Source organism: Rhineura floridana, chromosome 2 (genome assembly GCF_030035675.1).
Source record: "Rhineura floridana isolate rRhiFlo1 chromosome 2, rRhiFlo1.hap2, whole genome shotgun sequence".
Taxonomy (NCBI): domain Eukaryota; kingdom Metazoa; phylum Chordata; class Lepidosauria; order Squamata; family Rhineuridae; genus Rhineura; species Rhineura floridana.
Genome location: NC_084481.1, coordinates 70,109,683 through 70,135,242, shown reverse-complemented (window position 1 = coordinate 70,135,242; position 25,560 = coordinate 70,109,683). Strand labels below are relative to the sequence as shown.

At 43.1% G+C, this 25,560-nt stretch overlaps 1 protein-coding gene across 3 annotated transcripts in view; it reads left to right on the top strand.

The window, feature by feature from the left end:
• HNMT (histamine N-methyltransferase) overlaps window positions 1-25,057 on the top strand; it is a 49,651-nt gene extending 24,594 nt beyond the window's left edge. For 2 of the 3 annotated variants that reach the window (XM_061608895.1, XM_061608894.1), the window contains exons 5-7: window positions 559-689; window positions 2,851-2,944; window positions 24,471-25,057. In XM_061608895.1, coding sequence (XP_061464879.1) covers window positions 559-689; window positions 2,851-2,944; window positions 24,471-24,826 — 581 coding nt within the window. In that variant the 3' untranslated portion in view covers window positions 24,827-25,057. Of the gene's footprint in view, window positions 1-558; window positions 690-2,850; window positions 2,945-16,872; window positions 16,938-24,470 lie in introns of all 3 variants that reach the window. The other variant, XM_061608896.1, reaches the window with a different exon arrangement.
• Window positions 25,058-25,560: the final 503 nt, after the last annotated feature.

The following is a 25,560-nucleotide window of genomic DNA, read 5'->3' as shown; positions in this document are numbered from 1 at the left end:
TGGGAAGTAGCTAAGCTTCCGCTTGATCTTGGTGGATGAAAAGCCGGTTTCAGGATATATGAAAATATCTTATACAGCCAATGATAAAAGTAGTTGTCAATGGGCTTGTCATGTGCTTCAGTTTTTCCCATTGAACCCCAGTGACATTTTGTGATGCTTCACTTTGTCTCAATAGCTCATAGTCTACATTTTAGCTACTGCCTCAAGGTATTTCTCTTTCGTCGCCCTTTAAATCTAAAATGTTCCCCTGAAATCCAGTTTCTAGATATAAAACAGCAACTAGATACATGAACATATATACCGGAAAGGATGGAAATGGGGACAGATTCTGAAACTGTCATATAACGTATGCAGCAGAAAGTGCTTCCTCCACGCTGCTTTGCTGTGTTAAAGTGAGTGAATGGAAGGAGGGAGCCGGCAGCTCAGGATTGGTCCTGCCAATTACACCAGTCCGTCATGTTTTTAAAAAATATATGGCTTTCAGCTGCTTTAAGATTTGAAATGGAAATTTATTCCATATTTGCAATTGAGATAAACTGTGAAGCTATCATATTTTAGAACGTGTAGCAAACACATCAAACCTTGAGAACATAACGTTTACTTGGCACAAGGAGACTTCACTGGAATATGAAAGTCGAATGAAGGCCAGCAAAGAGATGAGGAAGTGGAACTTCATCCACATGATCCAGGTAATGGGTTGCATCATATGTAATTGGGACAATTCTGTTGGGACAATTAAGACAAATAATGTTTGTCATGTTACCTTTCTTGTGAGATACACAACTTGCATGTCACAGCTCTACTACTCCAACCCCTGGTATTTGATGGCAATTTGGGCTATTTACAATAACTGTATTTGTTCTAAATCACTGAGCCATAAGACCATGAAATCCTAAAGGTTGCCAAATGCAAGAGATATCTGCTAAATCATGAAGCACCTGACAAAGTGGGCTCTTGCCCACAAAAGCTTATGCCACAATAATTTTGTTTGTCTTGAAGGTGCCACAGGACTTTTTGTCTTTTTATCTGTTTCTGTAAAACTGCTGTCCAGTGGAAGCTGGTCCATTAGGGCAAATGGGGCACTGCCCCTCAGTCTGCCCTCAGCCAGCCTCCACTTGCCTGCCTTCTCTCTTAAACCAGGCCAGAGCATGGCACTGCTTGTCACCTTCCTCTTGCTCAGGTTCAGTGAGTTGTAGAACTCAGCATGAATGAATGAATGAATGAATCTTTATTTTTACCCCGCCCTTTTCCCAAAACTGGAACTCAGGGCGGCTTACAAATAAAAACTACACATAGGTAAAAAACATACAAAAATATACAATTAAAATAGAATTAAACTATGGAGGAGCATGAGAACAAAACTAGAATGAGTTGGCTCTGCCTGTCACAGGTGTTCTGGTTAAACATAACGTTGGTCTCCTTGATTTCTGTCCCAGCAGCCCCAATGGGCACCAGCTGCCACTTCTGTTGTCATAGGTCAGCTACCCAGGTTCATTCTACCATGTCAATAATCTAGCGGTGGAAAATTTGTGAACCCATTTTATCGCTATTATTTTAGATAGCTGTGTGAATTTGTTTTGGGAGACATTTCTTCCAGGTGCTTGAGAACAGGTACATCTGCACAAAATGGATCTATGTAAACTCTCTCCCACTTCTCAACAAAATGTTTCTTCAATGTGGCCATGCAAATCCTCAGATCTAACAGAAAAGTTAAGGTCTGATTTTTGAAAGGAAGAAGATTGCATACTAGTTCTAAAAATGGAAGGAAATCAAATGGAGTAAAGATGCTTCTTACGCAGAGCCTGCTTAAGAGTGCTTAGTCAGGGCCAGCCTTACCCCAGGCAGAGTAAGGAGGCTGCCTCAGGCAGTAGATGCTGTGGAACGAGGAGTGGTGGCAAGATGTTGATGGGCAGAGCCTTAGTGTGCCATAAGTGACCTGTTTATTGCCTGATAATCTCAGGTGGAGCGCAGCATGCAGCACTATAACCAGTGTTGAAGCAAAGCCCTATTCGGGCACTCAACTTGTGTGCAAATCTCACATGCGAGCAGGAAGGGTGGGAATGGGCATGCTAAGGTTCTCCCCACCACACAGCTTCCATCCTTGTTGCCCTCAAAATCATGGGAGATGAAGGTCTGAAGAGGGGAGCCTCCTCGACTTGTGGCCATTTCTTGAGCAGTGTAGAACCTTTATTAATTATGCAGAATCTGCAACCTTCCACGAGCAGAGGAGGCTCCCTGATTCAAACCTTTGCCCTCCATAAATTGGAAGGCTATGGGGGAGGTGGAGCTTAATGTGCTCATCCCTGCTCGTGTACTTTTTGCATGTGAGAGGAACATGTGACTAGGGCTTAAGATTCAACTGCCAGTTCTATTAGTTTCTGTACATGGAATGAAGAGGCGCAAACTTGTCCTTTGTTTCAGGCAGCAAAATGGCTTTGGCCAGTCCTGTGCTTAGTGTAACTCTTCTGGAAATACCTCCACACAACGGCAAAACTGTCTATATGTGCCACGCTGACTGACTGACCTTAAAATGTATTTATTTAAAAATATTTCTATCCTGCTCTTTCTCCTTAAGGGAATCAAAGTGGTGTAGAAGAAAAATAAGAAAATATAACAGACAATATAGCAAGAAGGGAAGAATAGTCTAGAAGACTTTCTTTTATATATTGCTCTAGAATGATAGCTGCCCTTTATATTAGGTAGTGCACCTGGATAAAGAGTGTGTAGAGATGAATCCATTAATGGGTTTGGGTATATTTGAATTGTTTCTACTCTCACCAAAAATGGGAGCATTTACAGGAAAGCTTCTGTGAACCCATTTTACATTAAAATGATTCTTATCTTTTCTAGATGCTGTATTATGTACAAGACATCCCAGCTACCATTAGGTTCTTTCATAGCCTCTTGGAACCTGGGGCCAAGCTCCTTATTATTCTTGTTTCAGGTAGGTACTATCAGTTACATATGTTTTACACAGTTCAAAGTTGAGTTTAGACAAGTATGAGCTTGTTGATTCTCTATGAATGTGTCTGTTTTCATCATAAAACACCAAGACCCAACTGCTTATAAAAATGTATATAGATTTTTCATAGTGCACAAAGTAAACATCAAATAACAATACAAGTTATATGTAAAGTTCTCATATAAAAATGAACCATACACACATTCTGAGTTAAACATTATCTTCCCTACTTATGTGATCCTGTCTTCAGCACAGCTTATATCCCATAACTAGACAAACATATATATGTACACCCATATTTTACATTTTAGGATTTTAAATTAATCCACCCTTTCAGCTTCCTTCAATGCATTTCTTGGAATTAAGTCCCATTAAGTTTAATGGACCTCACTCCAAGTAAGTGTACATAGAATTAGCAAGTCTGTTCTGTAGCATCATGAACAGCTTCTGAGATTAATGATGTGCATGAATGCAGGAAATGCACACAGTATTATTTCCAGTATTGATACATATCAGGATCTAGAGACACCCCCTTTGCCAGGAGATACATGTTCTTGTGACATGGTCATGGTAGGAAATCTCTACTGTGGACATTAATGATTGGTGCAAAGTCAAATAGAAGAAGCGAAATCACTTGTGCTTCCCCTATTTTGTACATTATACAGCCACAAGAGTGGCTGTATACTATAGCCAGCATGGATTTTTCACATTCCGCAATGTTAAATGGAAAATACCCCCGCATGCCAATCTGATGCTTCCCATAAGCTCATTTCAAAACAAAACCTTACAAAATTTACAATCCTGAACTCAGAAATGCTTGCTTAACAACCCCGTCAATTTTCATGGCGATACACAAAACAGTCAGAGAGAATCGAGAGTTCAAAATCTAAAAAGAGAGAGAAAAACCTCAGAGCCCTTTTGGACTTTTTTCTGCCAGAGTTCTCATAATCTGTTGAAATTCATTAAAAATCAGCCATGTTCACAGAGTAACTGTAATCCTAATACTGACCTTGCCCCATACTCTGACCTTCATCTACTGCAGTTTAAAAAGTTAAAAAAATGCCTGGTTGATTTTTAATTAATTTAAGAAATTTTGGCTGGAAGCCTATTATAACGCGGGGGATGCTCAGTAAGGACCAACTGTCAGTGTTCTAAAAGCCTCACAGCTGCTGGGCTTGGCTAATAAGAGGGCCACACCCACACCAGACTTGATTTCACTTGAGACAGTCATGGCTTCCCTCAGAGAATCCTGGGAAGTGTAGTTTGTGAATGGTGCTGAGAGGAGACTCCTATTCCCCTGAGAGAATGGTTTAACAGTCAGCCACTCTGACTGAAGGTCTGTGAGAGGAACAGGGCGTCTCCTAGCAACTCTCTGCACCCTTCACTAACTACACTTCCCAGGACTCTTTGAGAGAAGCCATGATTGGCTTTGAGCCGTGGCTTTGAGAGAAGCCATGATAAATTCTTTTAAATTGTTTTTAAAATATGTGTTTTTAAATTTGTATATTTGTTTTTAGTGTTTTTAGTTATTGTAAACCGCCCAGAGAGCTTCGGCTATGGGGCAGTATATAAATACACTAAATAAATAGATAAATAAATAATGATTGTCCAAAGTGTAACAGAGGCCTGGTGTGGATGTGGCCAGGGACAGCTTTGTTTTAAATTTGGGCAGGGCCTGAGACTGATCCTGTATCTTTAGTAGAAGAGAAAGTCAGCCATGTGCAGGTGTTCTTGCAACACTGTAATGGGAAAAACCACAAGGTAGAATTCTCCCTTCCCCCTGCACAACTTTGAAAGATACAGAAGACATCTTGGTTGCCAGGCCCAGCCTGGTCAATTTTACCTATCCTAATCATGATTGCATAGGAGTATATCCGATTCAACTCAATAATCATACAAATGATCAGACCTGCCTTTTCCCTCCTTCCCCTTTCCTCTCCCTTTCTCCTCTCTGCGCTCTTCCTTCTGCCTCCTCCCCTGTCCACTTCAGGCTTCCCTCCCCATGGTCAGTTTTACCTATCCTAAGCATGATTGCACGGGAGTAAATCCCACTGAACTCAATAAACATGCAAATGACCACATCTGTCCTTCTTCTCCCCTCCCCCTGCTGCCTGCTCCCATCCCAGTCCTCCCCTCTGCCTTTCCACCCCTCCCTCCTCCCCCTCCTCCCTTCCCCATCCCCTGTGGTCAGTTTCACCTATCCTAAGCATGATTGCCGTGTGTGTGTGTGTGTAAATCCCACTTAACTCAAAAAGCATGCAAATGATCAATCCATTCTCAGCAAACTTGCGCAGGATCCCATTACTTACCTCCCGGATTAAAAAGCAAGGAAATTCACTAATACGCAAAAACCCTTGCGGTTTAAGAATGTACCTATAGCCCACAGATATTTCTACCAAACTTTAAAAAGCAGGGAAATTGGGCAGCTATAGTGAATGCACCAGGGGAGCAGGAGACCTGAACTCTCTGAGATATTGTACTGCCCTACAAAGTTGTCAAAATGCAAACACAATTTGGGTTGGTCTTTCACAGTCCAATCCACTTGCTGTGTAGCTTGGAAGAATTTGGTAACATGTGCCTCTGAGCATATGGTGAGTGGTGGCAACACCTGTAATCAGCCCAAATAATAGAAAGAAGATATGTCCTGTGCTGATCTTGTTTTAGCCGGGAGGAAGCAACATTATTAAGACAGTTGATATAGTTGAGATGGTCACTTTAAATATGTCTGATTTACTTTGCAATTTTAGAAAAGTTTCCTATAGGAAATCATTTTCTTTTGCTTTTGTTTCTATGAATATGTGAAGTACAGCAACACTTTGCAAAATTTATACTAAAAAACCTCCAAACATAATTGTGGAATAATGGCACTGACTTCTGCAAAATAGTCTCCAGTGGACCTCAGAAGTGTCTCAATTTGCACAAGACAAGACAGTGGGAGGTGAAATATATTCCAGCAAAATTCTAGATGTGCTCTATGTTTTTAATTGATCGTGAACACCTTGCCTTAAATGCAGTGGTTTAAACATAGCAGGCTGAAAACATGCATCCTCTTTTTTCCGACAGCTAGAGTCATTGCTGAAGCAGCAACATACTGTGATCAGTCTGATTTTACATCAAACTGCAGTTTCAGATTCAACTGTTAATGCACCCAAAATAGAAATAGAACATAACCTCCAATATAAAACACAAAAGGCTGTCTTCACCATCACATGACAATGACCAATAAAAAGGCTTTGAAATTAATAAAAATACATTTGACACAGATTTCTAGGATGAATAAGGAGGGGGGAAATTTTCTGGTTTAGATTCTCTGTAGAAACATTAGTAACACAGGAAAGAAGCAAAATAAGAAGAACACCAACAAACATACAAAAATATAATTATCCATCTTTGGAGATGGCAGGTGTTGCCACCACTCACCATATGCTCAGAGGCACATGTTACCAAATTCTTCCAAGCTACACAGCAAGTGGATTGGACTGTGAAGGACCAACCCAAAGTGTGTTCGCATTTTGACAAATTTGTAGGGCAGTACAATACCTCAGAGAGGAGGTCAGGTCTCCTGCTCCCCTGGTGCATTCAATATAACTGCCCAATTTCCCTGCTTTTTAAAGTTTGGTAGAAATATCTGTGGGCTATAGGTACATTCTTAAACCACAAGGTTTTTTGCGTATTAGTGAATATTATTTAAGGTCTGAAGCAACTCCATGCAAATAGCTTTCAGGATAGCTTTTATTTATGGAAAGCTTTGATTGTTCTCTTAGCAGTCATATATCCAGGCTTGTCTATAAAAGGCAAAGATTTTCACTCATTAAAAAAAAATGGTAGATTTGTGGACAGCTCAAAATCCCTTGAGCCAAACCAAGACGCTGTGTTCTTTCTACCTTCTATGCATGCTACATCTCTTATTAATATATTTATTTATTATATTTATAATATAAGTTCCATTATAGGTAGGATATTCATTACTTTTGTAATGGAATTCAAAACAGCACACAAAACAGGGCTCCCAGATGCCAGGCATTGACCAGACCTAGACCTGTTGAACTTCTGGAAAGTTGTCACATCATGTATCTTCAGAGACAAAATGATGAACCAACTACAGTCTAAAAGAGACTAGATCAGAAATTGTTGACTTTTTCAGCTTTACATCTCTGAGCTACCCTGGGACAATTCATAATGACTGCTGTCTTAAGCAGTTGCTGGAGAGTACACCCTATTGAATGCAGTTGGACTTTCTTCTAAATAAGCATGCATAGGATTGTTATTTGCTGGCTCCAGCTTCTTTGGATGTTATGGAATGTAATGGAATTGTAGATAACTTGTACTGGGTATATAGTGGCATTACATAAATGCTGAAAGAATTCACAGAGTTATAAAATGGCTTTCTAAAGTTCATAACAGGCAACAACAACCCTAGTTGTTTCATTAATTTCATAGCATCCTTTTAAAAAACCTACACAAATGTCACAACAAATGTTACAAACAGAGTAGGCACTAAATCTGAAATCTTAACTCATGCAAGAAACCCAATTGCCTTTAATGAATTCATTAATCTGCTGCAGATTTTTCAGAATGGCACATATTGTAACACCTGACTGCATGTGGCATTAAGTAAATAGCTACAGTGGAGCTCTGTTGTGCTATTTGGCTGGCTCATTTCCCTTGTTTACTGCCCATTTTGTTTAATATTGTGATGCTGTGTCAAAATCCCATCTTAGGCTGGTTATATTTGACACCTGAATAAGAAAGTTGTGAACAAGTCAATTGCAAAATGGAATACCAGAGGAGGTGGTATTTGTGCATTCATTTGGATATAGTACTAAGATAGCAAAGCAAATTGAACACAGCAGGTTTAGTGCCTAATGTAAATCTTATGGGTACAACCAGCCAAAATTAACAATTTTCAAGTTCCATTGATTTCAGTGGGAAAGTTAGACATGTATGGAAAACTCTCACATTAAAAGCAATGAACCTAACAAGTGCTTGACTAGCCTAGTTTGTGCCAGAAACGTACCATTCAGTTATAGCAATGGTACTTTTTTCCCAGACGTAACAGGCATGATATTGTTATGAGTTCTGCAAATGCATGGCTTATTTTATTTTATTTTATTTTTTCTCTCGTTCTTATCACATTTGATCCAAAACCTGAATACATTTGTCTTTGAGATTTTGTATTTTTACAATTTCCTTCTCTTTCATTTATGTACATGGTGTGATTAGATTCGTCACTGTTAGCGAAGGAAGAGAATCAGGGACACAGGGACAAGGACAGAGGAGTAGTGGACTGGCAATTTTGCTGACTGTAGATTGCGAACAGACATTGTGCCAGTGCCACCCAGAGGACAATTTAGACTGTAGCCCTATTCATTAATTTTCTCACCCCTCCCCTCCAGCCTATGAGTTTGTTGTTGTTATGTGCCTTCAAGTCGATTACGACTTATGGCGACCCTATGAATCAGCGACCTTCAATAGCATCTGTCATGAACCACCCTGTTCAGATCTTGTAAGTTCAGGTCTGTGACTTCCTTTATTGATTCAATCCATCTCTTGTTTGGCCATCCTCTTTTTCTACTCCCTTCTGTTTTTCCCAGCATTCTAGTCTTTTCTAGTGATTCAGGTCTTCTCATTATGTGTCCAAAGTATGATAACCTCAGTTTCATCACTGTGGCTTCTAGTGACAGTTCTGGTTTAATTTGTTCTAACACCCAATTATTGGTCTTTTTTGCAGTCCATGGTATGTGCAAAGCACTCCTCCAACACCACATTTCAAATGAGTAGATTTTTCTCTTATCCACTTTTTTCACATACCAACTTTCACATCCATACAAGGGGATTGGGAATACCATGGTCTGAATGATCCTGACTTTAGTGTCCAGTGGTACATCTTTGCATTTGAGGACCTTTTCTAGTTCTCTCAGAGCTGCCCTCCCCAGTCCTAGCCTTCTTCTGATTTCTTGACTATTGTCTCCATTTTGGTTAATGATTGTGCCGAGGTATTGACAATCCTTGACAAGTTCTGATGGAGAAATTTTTATTTATTTTCTCCTGTGGGATCTTTGCTGGGGGTCCTTTAAAAAATCAATGACACAGGCTTAGAGCAAAAAGGTAGGCCTTTATTAACTTACAAGCATATGCAGGGTCAGTCCTCCAGAAATCTGGACTGCAAAGAGGTATGGTGTGCACAGATCTTTTATACCTTAAAATTACAGCATGTGACAGTAGTTTACCAATCCCCTATGTTCTTCGTAACAGTTCTTCCCTCTTGAAATATTTCCAACAAACCAGATAACTTTATTAAAATGAATACATGTATATTCATAGTTTTACAGATATCTCCCATCTCATTGTGTTCATGTCTCTTAGATTAATGTCAGTCTGTCCCCTTGACTGATATTACCCCTATTCTACTGTCATAGATGCTGATGATCTTGTACTGTTCTGAGACCCATATGTACCCTACATTCCATTCCCATCATGGCTTCTGATCAGCCAAGCTGGCCTGGGACATCCCTAAGACATAACAGCTTGTACTTTAGAAAATACCATGATGCAAAGCCAATTTTGGTTCCCCTTAGAGAACTGGAAATTCTATACTCTGCTATAGAAAAGGATTAATTTCAAATCACCATATTATAGATGAAAGCCACATAATATAAAAATGATTAGGGAACACAGTAAAGGAAAAGGGGTAAATCTGGGCCAGCCACTTTCCATCAAACACATTATAAAATCAGTAGAAAGCCCAATTTTTATCTCCCCTCCACTATTATGAAGACTTTTCCCATATGAAACCAGGACTCTCTAATAATTTGCTTTCCCAAGATCAAATAGTAAAAAGTATATTAATCAAGAGATTGTGTACATTGTCTTAACAATACCAAATTAATGATCGGCAGTCACGCATTACCCATTCTTGGCACAGAAAGATGCTCAGGAATTTGCTTGACCTTCTCTCTGCTTTTCCCTACAGACAGGCTTTGCTTTTAATGCTTGTTGTGTGTAATCCATTGAGTCATCCATTAAGGTCTTTCTCTCTTTTTAACTAGAGGTATTGTCTTTTTGCATTCTTCCCAGATAATGTCTCTGACTTCACTCCATAGTTCTTCTGGTTCTCTGTCAACTAAGTTTAAAGCCTCAAATCTGTTCCTTATTTGATCTTTGTATTCTTCTGGGATGTTATTTAAATTGTATTTTGGCATTATGATTGTTTTGTTGTACTTCTTTAGCTTTACTCTGGTTTTTAATACAACCAGTTCATGATCTGTTCCGCAGTCTGTTTCTGGTCTTGTTTTCGCAGAACGTATGGAACTTCTCCATCTTATGCTACCAATTATATAATCAAATTGATTTCTATATTGACCATTTGGTGATGTCCATGTGTACAGTCATCTTTTCGGTTGCTCAAAAAATGTGTTTGCAAGAAACAAATTACTAGCTTCACAGAATTCAATAAGTCTTTCTCCTGCTTCATTTCTGTCTCTTAAGTCCCATTTTCCCACAATTCCTAGTTCTTCTCTGTTCCCTACTTTTGCATTCCAGTCCCCCATGATTATCAACAGATCTTGTTTTGGCGTGTGATCAATTTCTTCCTGTACTTCTGCATAAAATCTCTCCAATTCCTCTTCTTCTGTGTTTTCATGGTAAGAGGTATTCAGAGGTGGTTCACCATTGCCTTCCTCTGATTCTGGGTGCATCTTAGTCTGGTGTCTCAGCTAGGAGTCTAGCCTCTTGGTCTAGACTCCTGACGGCATTGCTCTTAGCTTCTTCAACACTATCAAACCCCCTCACCACGTTAAGGTGTGCATCCTAGAGGGGGGCCTACGAGATTACCATCACACAACAGGAGAGCAGAGGTTATGCTATTGAACTCAGTCCTTCCTTTTTGTCCCTGTTGTCATTTCTGCAAGGCCCATGTATTCGGGGAGATGGCCTGAATTCTGCAACTCAAGTAGATTATGTGTACAGTTTATAACCTCAGAAGATCAAAGTTATGAATTGTGCAAGAAAAGGATCCTCACTGCAGACATTGAGCCCTCAGCCCCAATACACGGAGGGCTGCAGGAATGGCAATGGGAACATGCAGGAAGGGGTGGAGCCAACAGACTCAACCTCATTCAAAGGGCAGAGGGAGAGAAATTGAATGAATAGGGCTTGTGTTCATAGTACTCTTGACTATGTATAACTATGTGGTTTCTCTTAATTTTTGAGAGTCATTTGTGTATTTTTAATATTAAAATATTTTAAAAAGGGAAGAATAGAATTCTTCATAAATGTTGGAGGTACTACATTGCAGTAGTTTCGATCCTATCTGCAGGGTCACTACCAAAAAGTAGTACTAGGAGATTGTTGCTTGGCTCCATGGCTTTTGAGAAGTAGGGTTCCACAAGGGTCCATTGTGACTCCTAGGTTATTTAGCATCATTCTGTGTGAAATCATAGGGAGCTGTCATCAAGGGATTTGGAGCACAGTATGCTGATGACATGCAGCTCTATATCTCCGTTCCATCTGAATCAGAAGAGGCTGTGAAAGTGTTGGACAGCTATCTGTAGGCAATGATTGGCTGGATGGGGGGCAATAAACTGAGGCTGAATCCTGATAAGACAGAAGTGCTGTGGTGGGTGGAATTAGGTGTACAACCTGTCCCTGAAGAAATAGGTTCATAGTCCGGGAGTACTCCTGGATTGCAACTTGTGAGCAGAGTCCCAAATGGCTTCTGTGGTTAGGAGTGCTTATGCACTTCTGTGGTTAGGAGTGCTTATCACCAATTACAGCTGCTCCTGGACTGGGATATCCTGGCCTCAGTTGTCTATGCTCTGGTAATTTACCAATTAGACTACCGTCATGCACTATGTGAGGGGCTGCCCATAAAGATAGTCTGGGGGCTGCAGCTAGTGGAGAATGCGGCTAGTAGATTGGTAAGTGGAACAGCTCGATGGGATCATGTGTCACCAGACCTGAAAGCAGTGCATGGGCTACCAGTCCCAATTCAAGGTGTTAGTGCGAGCATCAATCAATTTTGAGCCTTCAAGTCGATTCTGACTTTTGGCGACCCTATGAATAGGGTTTTCATGAGTCTGAGAGGTAGTGACTGGCCCAAGGTCAAGCAGTGAGCTTCGTGGCTATGTGGGGATTTGAACCCTGGTCTCCCAGGTCGTAGTCCAGCACCATAACCACTACACCACACTGGCGAGCATATAAAGCCCTAAATGACTTGGGACCCAAGTACCTAAAAGAGCATCTTCCCCCGTATCAACCATCTTGGACCCTATGATCAGCAGGTGAGAACTTGTTAGTGGTGCCACTGCCGGCTGCTTGGTTGGCATTGACCTGTGACAAGGCCTTTTCAGTGGTGACTTTGTGGAATGCCCTCCTGGTGTGGTACATCTGTCTCCAATATTACTGACTTTTAGGAGGAATTTGAAAACGTTCCTGTTTACCCAGGCATTTGATGGCTGGAGATTGTTCCTGGCAATCCAGATATCACTGAACAGTTATCACTGTTTTTATTTGCAATGGTTTTTAGAGTGTTTTTACCTGCAGCTGTTTTTAGAATGTCTTAACTGTAACTGTTTTTCGAATGTTTTTAACTGTTTTTCTATTTTTGTTGTTGTTAAATTGTTTTGTTTGCTGCCCTGGGCTCCTTCGGGAGGAAGGGTGGGATATAAATTTAATAAATAATCTCATCTGCAGGAGCCATGTTGGTGGCCTTTGCCCTAATTTATCTTGCTGAGATAAGGGAGGGAACAACAGGGAGGACAAATGTAGACCTCCAATTGAACAGTAAGTCATATTGAAGCTTATATGCTGCTGATACAAGCATCCATTGGTGCCAGAGAACATCCAAGTCTCAATTTGGGCTGCAAATTCACCAGTTTCTCCTTGCCGGGTTAAGTTTGGGAAAGGAGGTGAAAAAAGCAGCAAGGAGAGTTGGTGGCCCAAATACTGGTAATAATGAGGACAGGAGATATGGATAGACATAAGCAGCAATACAGGTGTAATCAGTAGTGGCTGGTGCCCACTGGGACTGGTAGGACAGAAGGCAGAGAGCCCAACAATAGGTGGAGCTGGAGCCAATGACAGGCAGAGACAGCTGATTCTAGTTTTGTTCCCATCCTTCTCCCTGCTGAGTACTACAATGGCAACAACAAGACAAAGGAGGAGGAAGCTGACAGCCAGGGCCACTCCTTTGACAGTTTGCAAGAAGGCATGCAGGTGGGGGCTGGCTGAGGGCAGGCTGAGGTTGGTGGGGCAGCACCCCATGTGTCCTAGTGGACTAGCCTTTACTGGGAGTAGTGGGGAAGAAAGAGGCCCATAAAGGAAAGCACAGGGTGAAGTGGAAGAGAGAGCTGAGAGAATAAAAGTACTAGACCTGGTGAAATAGGAAAGAAACAAAAGAAGCCATTTTTGAAATAATACCCCCCTTCAGTAATAAATAAATGTCCATAATCAAGCAACATGTCCCCTGTGAAAACCTTACTCTTCTCCTGCAACTCCTGTTCTTTTCGGTGGAGCTTGTCCACGTAGGAATCCCCCATGGGTTCTGCTCAATGTCATTTCCCCCTACAAAAAGAGCAGGCGATATTAATGAGAAACTGGGAGCAGAGGCTAAAAAGCGCAAAAGAGAGAAGGAATGCGGACACTGTCTAAAGGTTTCAGATCCTCCCACATTTGGCTTGTCAACAAGACTGAGGCAGCTATGAAGAGTTATGTAGTGTTGTTTTTAAGATAATAGCCTCCCCGCACATTCAGCTCTCTCAACAAAGTATTGAAAAACCAAAGGAGTGCCATATGTTGCATCTACAGGGAGTGATTATTATAATGTGCCAGTCAGGTAGTGTATAATTGCTCCGTTCAGAAAATGGCGTCGAGTCACAGAACACTGACACCAGCACATTTCCTGCAATTAGTACTCTGCATTCATTTTCTGCCAGGTGGAGAAGGGGAAAAAATACACAAATTTGTTGTGCGGCATCGATTCTAAACTGCCAGGGTGTTTATGTTTCAGAAAGGAACTGTTTAAAGATATACTGCTTTCCAAAAAGGCAGGCAAATGCTTTTATTAGCAATGGGGATTTGCAGTCATACCTCTCAGCAATCCCTCATTAGCCTTGAATTTATTGCTTTCCTACCCAATGGGGTTGGTAGCTTTGTCCTTTTATAAATGATTCACATGAGAAATGCTGAATCATGCAGCCAAGGGTACCAAATAAATGGATTAGCCTGGATTCACTTCCCACTGCTTCTGTTAAGAGATATATATATTCTCTGCTCTCTGCAAGATCTTATCTTTGTGTATTATGCTAACCTTTAGTTGATTTCTATAAGAATAGCTCCCTTGTCACTGTGGAATGCAATCTGACTGGCCTCATGTTGCCAAATGTTCCTTATATTTTGAGACATCCCTTATTCCAGAACTTCACAGATTTGCAGAACATAAAGGATGCCCTTTATCTGAGAATTGTGTCATTTCATACTTCTCAGAATAGACACCAAAGCTCTCTGATGTCTTGGGCTGCTTGCTCCTCTTTCTCATGCTTTAAATCAGTGTAATTATTTGTCAGTGGTCTGGCCTTTTCTTGCAACTCAGCCTCAATGTTAGGTAATGCCCCCCTTTAAGTTTTTCATGCATTGGGCAAGTAATCTCAGTCTTTACTAAATCCTATGAAAATTAATGGGATTTTAATTAATCATGATGACTCAGGCTGTATCAATCAATTTTTATTTACGGTCAACTGACCACTAATACATAATATTAAATACATACATGTTGAACAAGTAAATGTGTTAAAACAGACTGGATAGATACAAATTTATGACAAAACAAATCATAAGAGGTCTGGTTCGAATAGCCAGATTCAGAAATGTTGTCACTTGCACAGTGATTGATTTATTTGAGCACTGAAGTAAAATAATCATAAGAGACTCAAGTGGTCTGGAAAGGACTGTGTTAGAGGATGTATTAGGTCTTTTCAAGCCCCTTGGTAATAGCTGCAATTAAAGAGAACATGTGTAATAGACTCCACCTTGACATTATTGCAGAGGCAGTATTTGTTGTTCATTGGAATTTTGTTGTATCTGACTTATAAAAATTTGGAAGGTACGACATTAAACCGTGTAAAAGATAATGCCTTCCTATATCTGGGAACAGATAGCCATCTTAAGTAAGGTATCCCACCTTTTCAAAGAAGGCCTGACAGACTCAATGACTGAGGGGAACATGGTTCCTGTGCAACTCCTTGGAGCTCTTGGTAGTCTATGTCCAATAGCCTCTGTTTGACAATTGATTTGGCACTTCCTAGGTCCATAGATAGCAAGTAGGAAGGTGAAAGTCCTATTGATATAACTTTTTGCCCCACAGGACTCAGGATATAATTCTGAGCAGCTTTGCACAAGCGAGACTTAACTTCCTATTAAATATGCATAGGATCCAGCTGAATGTCCTATAAACTGGCTTTGATGGGCTTAATCCATGAGTAATTTTGGGGCTGTGATATCAAAATGCTTGTTTGTTTGTTTATAACATTTCTATCTCTTCAACCCTCCTTCAAGTATTTCTAAACAAAAATAAAAATTATTCATAAAACTGAAGAATGGATGTTAAAATCCAGGGAAGCTTCCATACGCTCACTATTTTACAGATGGGATTCATTGTAAACCATTTTGGCATTTAAGAGGTGTATAAAATAACAACTCAAAATCAGACTTTTTGCAGTACATCATGGAAAAATGCACTGGAAAGTATGTAATAGCAATTGCTCGACAATCATATAAACTCCCTGCAAAACAAATCAGAATGAATGCTCAATAAACAGCTGGTGCCATATCACCTTTCCACAAAGTTTGTGCAAATAAATCAGGTTGAATGCTTAATAAATAGGTCACCTAGAAGCTACCCTACTATCATATCAGGATTAAATTACCAACAAGAACAGAATAGAGGCACATGAAGATGACCTCTGTTTTTGGAACTAATGGATGAGTTCTTAACCCTTTCCTCTAGTTAGACATTAAAGTCTAATGTCTAATAAGTTCTCGATACTTCCTCTTGCTCAGCATTATGGAAATTATTTTTCATGCAGCACTACTATTTGCATTTCAGTGATGTTGAAATCCACTTTCCAGAAGCATGTACCAACTGTGTTGCCATTAATGTCAAGAATTTGGGAAGAGTTATTTTGTAATATATATAATCATATTCTGTCTTTGTGTGCTCTTTTACTGTTGCTACTGACATTGATGGCTGGGGATGGGATTAGAATTATGCCCCTTTGCTGGCAGAGAAGGGCTCCCGTGGGGGTGGGGGCTGCACCATGGTGGAGGACCTGGCTGCACTCTATAGATGAAAGGCTACACCCAGCCGTTGTAGCAAGTGGAAAGACCTCTGGATCCAGCCTAGAGATGGTGTAGCACAATGTACAGAAGAACCACCCTGCCAGACACAAACTGCCTGGACTTCAGTGAATCAGTCACTCAGCTTCTCCCCACACTGCATTAGGATTGTTCTCCCCTTCTGGGAATGCAGCAGTTAACCTTAATTTAAATAAAATAGAGATTAAATGGTTTGCATTTTATAAATTGACCTCTTACAGAGGACTAGCAGCCTTGGGAATTCCAAGAAACCCAAAAAATCAGCACAGTTTTAAAATCAGTGGGTAAAATCTGCAGTTGTGAAAGGTTCAGTCCACCACCACCCTTTTGATTCAAAATGGTACCCACTTGTAATCAAACCTGCTCCTTGATCTCATGAACCATTGTCCAAAATTTGATTACGACATCTTAAGGGGTGTCCGAATGCAGAGAGAACAGATAAGCAATTTCCCAAAATATATAGTAGATATGGCTGTGTGATGCAGTATCTGCTGTGCATGCAAAATGTCCCAGGTTTAATCTCTGGCATCTCTTGGTAGGGCTCGGAAGGACTCCAGTCTCAAATCTGAGAAAGCCACTGTCAGCCTGGATAGATGAGATCGAGGTAGATGGAGCTGTGATCTGACTTAGTATAAGGCAACTCACTATGCTCATTTCCTTTCCTGCATCCCTGGTTCTGTTTTTGGTTCTGTTAACATTTCTACGCTACCTTATCTATCAGACTCTGGATGTTTTTTTAAATTTATTTTTTTCCCATTTTTTAAACACAATGTTGTGAATGTAAGCACAGCTATAATTTTCCAATACTCTTTTGTGCCCAAATAACGTGCGTGTGAAAAATGCTGGCTCAGGTTTTGGCAGAAAATCCAAAGGATTCCAACTAACATTAGTCCTACTCAGTGTAGGCCCATTAAAACAATCCAGAATATCAAACAGCAGGAGATCTAAGACATTCAGTGCAACCCTATGTATGTTTACTTGGAATCAAGTCCCGCTGTGTTTAATGAGAATTGCTCTAAGGTAAGTTTCCATAAGACTGCAGTCTTAGCATCCAGCATTTCTTCTCATGACTTTGCGCATGCTCGCTCTGTTCATATTGGACACATGAATGACTGGCATTCCCTATATATCTTGATGAAATTTTGGGGAAGAGACAAAATCTAAGGGCTTGTTCACATAATCACTTATTCTTGAATAACATCAACTTCTGATTTGATTGCAGATTTAAAGGATGAATCAAAAGCTGAAAAGAGTTCAACAAAAGTTAATAACATCTGCCAAAATCAAAGGCTTGACTCTTGACTAAAGGGGGGAAATGGGAGGTCTCTTCAAGCCTTATGTCCCCCCAAAAAAGTCCTGTCCCTTCAGCGATGGGGAGGGCTACTATGGTGATTTCATTGTTTACTCCTGTAGCACAGTGTGACAAGAAAGGAATCCATCCTGGTTGTGCAAATGCTTCAAAGGTCCTTCTCAGATTTACCATGATTGCACAAGATGATCAAGGAAGGGACTGGCATAGCCCTCAGTGGAGCTCCATCTCTTACTGACTATGCACATGCCTCAGTCATTACTTCATGTAGGAATAATTTGTGGTCTAGGTTTCTGGAGAGGAGAGAGAAGCTGGGTAGGTATATTTGGGAGTTACACACTGGTCTCCTGTTGCTTGCAAATTGCCAGTAATAGTTGCAAGTAAAGGGGTGAAATAAGACAAGGACACATCAGCTGGGTTGAACAAGGGCCACTTTATTAAATTATACAAAAACCCAATTTAAAGTGACCTGCAGAGGGAAACCTAGGTGCAGAACTACCTATAAGCAAGCATCTTGCCATACAGCTCACGGGCGACCAGCCCCTGCTGGGGACCAGGGCAAGCCCCCTCTGCTTACCCCTTCCCCTGGCCACACCCAGTAGGTGAGTAGGGGGGCCTTCTCAGGTCACCCCCCCCCCGGGGCTGCACAACGCTCAGGTGGATGAGTTAAGTTGGCCCCAAAAGCAGCCCATATCCTGTCCTCAAGCCACAAAGCTCTGACAGACAGGCCTCTGGAAGCACCAATCACCTCCAAAGGTGCCTAAGGGGGCCACTAAGCTGTCCTTACCTATTTCCCTTTCCGCACCTTCCCGCCACAAAAAGGGGACAAATCTCTATTTAGTCCCCCTTTACCCCACTGCCGAGAAGCTCCTCTCGCAGACACCTCTGCAGGTCTCCCAAAAAGATGTTGTTACTTGCGTCAGACAGGTGAACGCCATTGGCCCTGTACAGTTCACCTCTCCAATGCTGAATGTGGGTGTGTGAAATAACTGACCCCCCCGCCCCAGAATAGCCAACCAAATTTGTAGGTTGGCCTTCTTTCACGCTCGGTCCATCCCAATTGGGCTCCAGACCCCATGCCAAACCCTTCGCGGGAGCATGTCTGACCAAAGCAGACGTACCCAAGTTCAACGTAGCCTTATCAACTGCATGTCCATAGATGCCTGAACACAGAGGGCCATGCCCTTCATCAAGCCAAGGTCATTACCACCAAGGTGAATGACCAGAATTTGCAGAACTGTCTGCACCAAACCCTGCTGGAATAGAGCAGGTAGGAGCCCCTCCCAGCGCATTCCTCGCCGGCCCAGCCACTGTATGGCAGCCCATTGACTGAGGCCCAGTTGCGAACCCATGTTCGATGTCGTGGCTCTCCGGGCTGCCCAGAAGATCATGCTGTGGCCGCATATTAGGATGCGTGTCTGCTCCCCCATCCAGCAACCTGTCAATACAGATTCACACAATTAGGCCTCCGAATTCTGCAGCCCTTTAAAGGGGCTAACATAGCTTTGATAAGCTCTTGATGACCAACGTCCAACGGCCTGCACCTTTTCCTGGGCAAAACCAATCTCTGTTGCCATGGAAGCAGCTCCTATCCTAAAGGAGTGGGTACCAAAGTCCGAGGGATCCAGGCCCATCACCCGTAGGGCTCGTTTTGTGAGGGCCCAAAACTGGTATTTAGTGAGGGGCTGGCGTGGATAAAGAAATATCCTTCTCCAGCTCCCCTAGCCTTCAGGAAAGCTTGTAAAGCCCGCACCGGGCAGATGTTAGGCATCATTGCAGGTGCCGAACATATAGTTCGTCTTTTGCCTGCCTGGTCTGTTTTAGACCATTTCAGCTTTATACAAGCCGCACCCTTGTCCATGTCAACATCCGATAGCTGAAGCGCATATCGGGAGATGTCTCTTTTAGATCCTGCGACCACCTCCCCTATCCTAAAAGCTCCAAAGAATAGTGTCAGGGCTACAGCCCGAAATAGCAAGGCTTTGTAGCCAGAGGAGCATAGCATGTCCCACTGTGTCACTATACCCAGCAAATTGTCTAATGAAAAAGGAATACGGGTATCAGGGAGGGCAGGGTGTTCTCTAGCCCACCCTGCCAACATGCAGCGGACTCTAAAGTCCGCAGCATGGTCTATAAAACCCTTCACTTTAGCTAAAAAGGAAAGCCCCACCAGATTACCTTGCAGCGCTCGGACTGACAGGCCCCTCCTCCTGCCGTCCTCCAGGAATTCCAGCAGGTGACTTACTGGAATGGGCCACTGTGGCGCATAGCCCTTGCCAGCCCAGAATTCCTGAATTGCCCTACCTGCTCTCTGGTAACAGGCGAGGGTGCTGGGGGCAATGGAGAGGTTTATGGCCCTCTCCAACTGCTCTCCAATCTCCCAGATCGCAGGGGGCACGGCATCCGGCTGAGCCTTGGCCAGCTGCGCCAGCTGACGAAAACAGTCTGTCTGGTTCCATGACAGAGCATCAGCAACACTATTGTCAATGCCAGGAACATGCCATGCCCGAAAAAGAACATTAAAACGCAGGCACTGGAGAACTAAGGCCCATAACCCTGGGATTCCTGGATGTAAGGGAATTGATAACGTGGACCGTAGCCATGTTATCGCACCAGAAGTGAACCGTGGAGTTCTTCAACTCCTTGGCCCACAGGTAGACTGCCACTACTATTGGAAAAAATTCCAGAAAGGTCAGATCCTTGTCTAAACCTTCTCAAACCCATGTCTGTGGCCATCGTCTGTTACACCAGGAAGACCCAAATATTACCCCAAATCCAAAAACCCCAGAAGCGTCGGAGTATACTTGGAGCTCTGCCTCTAATAAACAGTCCTGCCTCCAGAAGGATATGCCGTTGAAATCCTGCAGGAAGGAGGACCATACCGCCAGGTCAGCACGCAAGGTAGTAGTCACCCTGAACCTGTGGTGAGGCCACAACAGCCCCACCATGGCGTCATATACTCTTCTCAGAAATGCTCTGCTGGGCGCTATTACCCTGCATGCAAAATTTAGGTGCCCAGGCAGCTCCTGAAGGGTAGATAGGCAGACTTTCCTTACACCTGTAACCTCTTTTATCTTCAAATATAGGATCTCTAGTTTTTCCTGGGGTAACCTACAGCACTGCCTAACAGAATCAATTTCTATACCCAAGAAAGTCAAGACAGGGGCAGGGCCTTCCGTCTTTTCTTCAGCTAAAGGAACCCCAAGTTCCTTCGCTAAAGTCTGAAACTGTGTCATGAAGAATTGGCATTCACCAGTGCCAGCCCTATCCGCAAAAAGGAAGTCATCTAAATAGTGAACCACTGCATTCATGCCCGTCTGTCTTTTGATTGCCCATTCCAAAAAGGTGCTAAAGCGCTCAAACACTGCACGAGAGATAGAGCATCCCATAGGCAAAGCTCTATCCATATAAAATTTGTCAGCAAAGGCAAAACCCAGTAGCTCAAAGTCTGCAGGGTGGACGGGTAATAGCCAGAAAGCGGACTTAATGTCGCACTTACCCATGAATGCACCTCGGCCACAGGCTCGCACCATGCGCACTGCAGCATCAAAAGAGGTATAGTGGACTGTACATAGATGGTCAGGAATGAAATCATTGACTGACTGTCCTCGTGGGTATGACAAGTGGTGAATCAGCCTGAACTCCCCCGCTGCCTTCTTGAGTACAATACCGAAAGGGGATATCCTAAGGTTAGGAAGTGGCGATGTTTGGAATGGGCCAACCACCCACCCTGCTTGCACTTCCTTGTTAATTTTTGCTTGTACAAGTGCCTCCATGCCCATCACAGATTTTAGATTGTGTGACATGAAGGCAGTCCTTGGACCATTATATGGAATTCGAAAGCCTAACATAAAACCTTGCAACAAAAACCGTGCATCTCCAACTGCTGGTAACCAGCAATCAGGGCCTGCAAAACTTGTATGTTAATTGGGGAGGGACCCTTTTCCTTGAGGAGCACCAGGCAGGGACTGTTTCCTTCCCCCTTGTTGGTCCCTACCTCCTCCCCTGAACAATCTGCCCCTAGGGCAGGCAGTGCAAGGGTGAGCTGCTCCACAAATGGAACATTCGTGTCTGAAATGACACGGGTTCCGTGAGCCGACCCCACGGGAACTAAAATCCCAGCACAGCAGCCGTTGTTGAACCCCACATTAATGCGAGGAAGAGTAGCCGTCGGCTGCCTGCTGAGTAGTTGCCCGCTATCACTCCTATCTCCAGTCATGGCTCAGGCTGTAGCCATAATTCAGCCTCCTTTTTATCCCACGACAGAGACACATCGCATGCCACCCGCATACAAAATGCCTCGTCATAAGAAGGCCAGGCCAGAAAACTCCACATATGCCCTATAGATAATGTCCAGGTACTTCAACAAAGAAGCCCTAAGGGGCTGCATTTCCATCAGTACTCCAGCATAAATTAAATATGCTGGCAACCAATTAGCCCATGTACGCTCTACCCGCCGGTGTCTGGGCTGGTCAGATTCCCCTTCACTCTCTTTATCTTTATCCCTCTTGGGGTGCTCCCTATAGAGCAGTGAAAAGACATCCACATAATCCCCATGCCAAATTTTTTCTTCGGTGGCAGGGAGGAGATGAAAACCTAAGGTGATGGATGTCCCCACAAAAGGGATGGCCGTGGGAGCAACTGACCCTAAGGGATCCAGTATTGCTTCCAGCCCTACTGCAGTTACTTGTTCATTAGCTTGTGTGGCTGTTGTGTCCATCCCACCGGGCGACATGGTTGATACCACCAACTGCCCCACCCCTGCATGCTGCCACACTTGTGCACATGCAGCCTGAAGACCGCCTGGCATCGCCCCTACACCAGATACAGGGTGGGATGCAACACTTGTCTAAGCTCTAGCAGGGGTAACAAATGTACCTGGCCACCCAGTTGTGTGTACAGACCCAGCAGACTCACCTGTGCCCACCAGCGGCCTTGGCACATTAGCTGTCTGCCCTGTGCCCACAGATGATGATGCCACGACAGCATAAGGTGCAGCCTCCTCCTGTCTGGCTCTGCCCACCTCCGCTAATGAGGCATGAGCCACTGTCCCTGCACTCACCACCTGTGCTAGGCCCGAAGTGGATTCCAAGGCCTCCAGCTGGGCTAACACCAAATTAACATTCTCATTAGCCCTCCGTTTCTGCCCCATGCCAATGCCACCCCGCTTCCCTGCCTTAGTTCTTTTCGGTCTGGTTGCCCCCCAGGCAGAAGTCCCAGGCATGGGTGACACCTCCGTGGTAGCCAGGGGTGGCATGGAGCGTTGTTCTGGAACAGCCAGGGCGGCATGGAACCTTGACCCACTGTCCTACTTCCCTGATACTCCAACGCTTCCAGGCGTGCTAAAATAGCTGCCCATGGAGGAGCATCCTCCTCATCAAAAGAGGAAGGGACTGGGGGGTGCCTTTTTGGGGGAGGCCTGCAGGCCTTTCCCTTGCCTTTTGGCCCCCCCTTTCCTTTCTTGGAAGGCATAACTATTAATTTGCCTGCCTTGTTATTTCTATTATTATTTTATTTCAATTTATTTTATGTTATGTGTGTGTCTTGCTTTAACCAGCAGCACCCCAAATGAGGTGCTGTTTAAAAGCCTCAAACACTCCCCCTAAAACAGTAAATGGGGTGTGTGCTGGGCTTCCAGCCAGCTAGGCCCCGCTTACGAGGCTGCTGGCTTGGCCCCTGTAAGACGCCTGCTCCTGGAGCAGCCGTGCCGCCGCTCTGCCGCCAAAAGCCCCCCCCCCAGAGGCAACTGAGCCTCCTCTGGGCTCCCTCCCCCTCTGGGGATCACTTCAATGGGCCTGGGCCCAGCCAACACAGCCTCCACAGGCTGCAAGGCGCCGTGAGATGGTGCCATTCATGCAGCCGATAAAATGGCCACCGCAACTCTCTTAGAGTCCCTCGTCGTCCATGGGGCTGACAAAATGGCCACTGCAGCTGAAGCTCTCTTCGCTCTGCTCCCTTGTTGCTTGTCCGTTGCTTGCAGAAACAGGAGGTAGCAGGGGTGGCCTGGCCTTAAATAGGCCCATGGCCCCGCCCCTCCCTGCCACATGTCGCACGTGCATAATGCTGCGACAGGCAACGTTGCCCTTAGCCAAAATGGCAGCGGCGGCAGCATCGCTCCCTCCTTGCAACCAGGCCTCGCCTATCCACACTATGCAGGTAATCGAGGCCTCATTTATGCTACAGTGTCCCCAAATTATGTGACAAAGTCTGGTTAGAAAAATAGAGGAAAGAGGAAGAGAGCTCCTCCCCCTGCAGCTACCACCCATGAGCATGAGCTCATGAGCTGTGCCTCAGTGAGGATGGAAAGTGCTCCTGGAGGAATAGCCTCCCACTGGTTTGCACTGAGGAAACGTGGCTCAGGATTTGGAGTTTCTGTTGTTAAAGGCATGTTTGAAACATTGTTAAGAGCCTTAATGATTGCAATCTTCTCTCTTGCCTCATCTTGGTCCATTCATGTCTTCTGCAAAGATTATTTGCCTCTCTTGTTGCTCTAACCAGATTCCTCCCCTCCTTAAATCCTTTTCTTATCTGCTTTTGGATCCACTTGACCAACTCCCTTACTTCCTTCAAATCTCTCCTCAAAATCTACCATGTCCAGGAAACCTTCAGCACAGTCATCTGTCCCTAGTCATCCCCTATCATTTGTAACTACCCTGCAGTATGTGCAGTTGAAATAACCTATCCCTTTTTATCCCACCTCCGTTCCCCTCCCCTCCCTCTGTTGTTACTCTGTATCTGATAACAACACTTACTCATTAAAATACAATAATTAAATAAATTATGCATAATACATAGCTATTATTTGTCTGTTTCTAATTTATTTGGCAGGAACCAGTGGCTGGGCCAGACTGTGGAAGAAATTTGGTCCTCGTTTACCTCTGAATGATCTTTGCATGTATGTTACATCTGCTCACATTGAAGAGATACTTGATGGGGCTGGGCAGAGGTACCAGTCTTATGAGCTTCCATCTGATATGGACATAACTGATTGCTTTATTGATGGAAACAAAAATGGGGAGTTGCTGCTTGATTTTTTGACAGAAACCTGTAATTTTAGTAAAACTGCACCCCTTGACCTGAAAAATGAAATTGTTGAAGACCTTAAAAAGCTTGAATATAGTGAAAAGAGAGGTGACAAGTATTTTTTTAATAACAATCTGAGTGCAATAGTGATTGAATCCTAGATGCATTTAGCTGAATTTCTTTGAGATACCATTTAACAAATGGAACTTTTTTTATAATTTGTTAAATATTTCATTCATTGTGAAATATGTGATACTTGGAGCAAATGCTTATATATACACACACACACACAGGATATACCATTTTGTGGCTACTGTTATAGTTGCTGAACAACATTGTTATGCATTTATAATACTACATATTCAGACTTGGCTAATAGATTAAAACATAACTTGCAGAATTACACATCATTATCCTTGTGTAGTGGTTCTGTTGCTGGATATCGTGTGCTGAAATCATTAATCAAAACTTGAAAAATTGCAGGCCCATGCGCCTCTGATTGATGGAAAAGGTGTTGTAATGACCTTGAAAAGAAGTATCCTTTAAAAGAAAATGTTCCAAAAAAGAAAACATTTTTCAATAGAACTTTATAGCTGCCTTCACAGTTCTTGTGGCATATTATTTCAAACCTTTAAACTTTAGAGGCCAGTCAGTTCTGCTTCTACCTTTTAAATTATTTTTCTCTTTGGTTTAACACTCCATAGGGAGTAATATGTAATGATAGGCTGGAGAGAAGAGTAGAAAAATCTTACTGAGGAAGGGAAGATACAGGTTTAGAGATGGGAAGTACAGACTACATGGCTGGGTAGTTGTGACTAGTTAATCATTCTGATGGAATTGGATAAATCTAAACAAAAGGGGACCTCCAGTCAAGGTCATTGTACACAATTCAGTT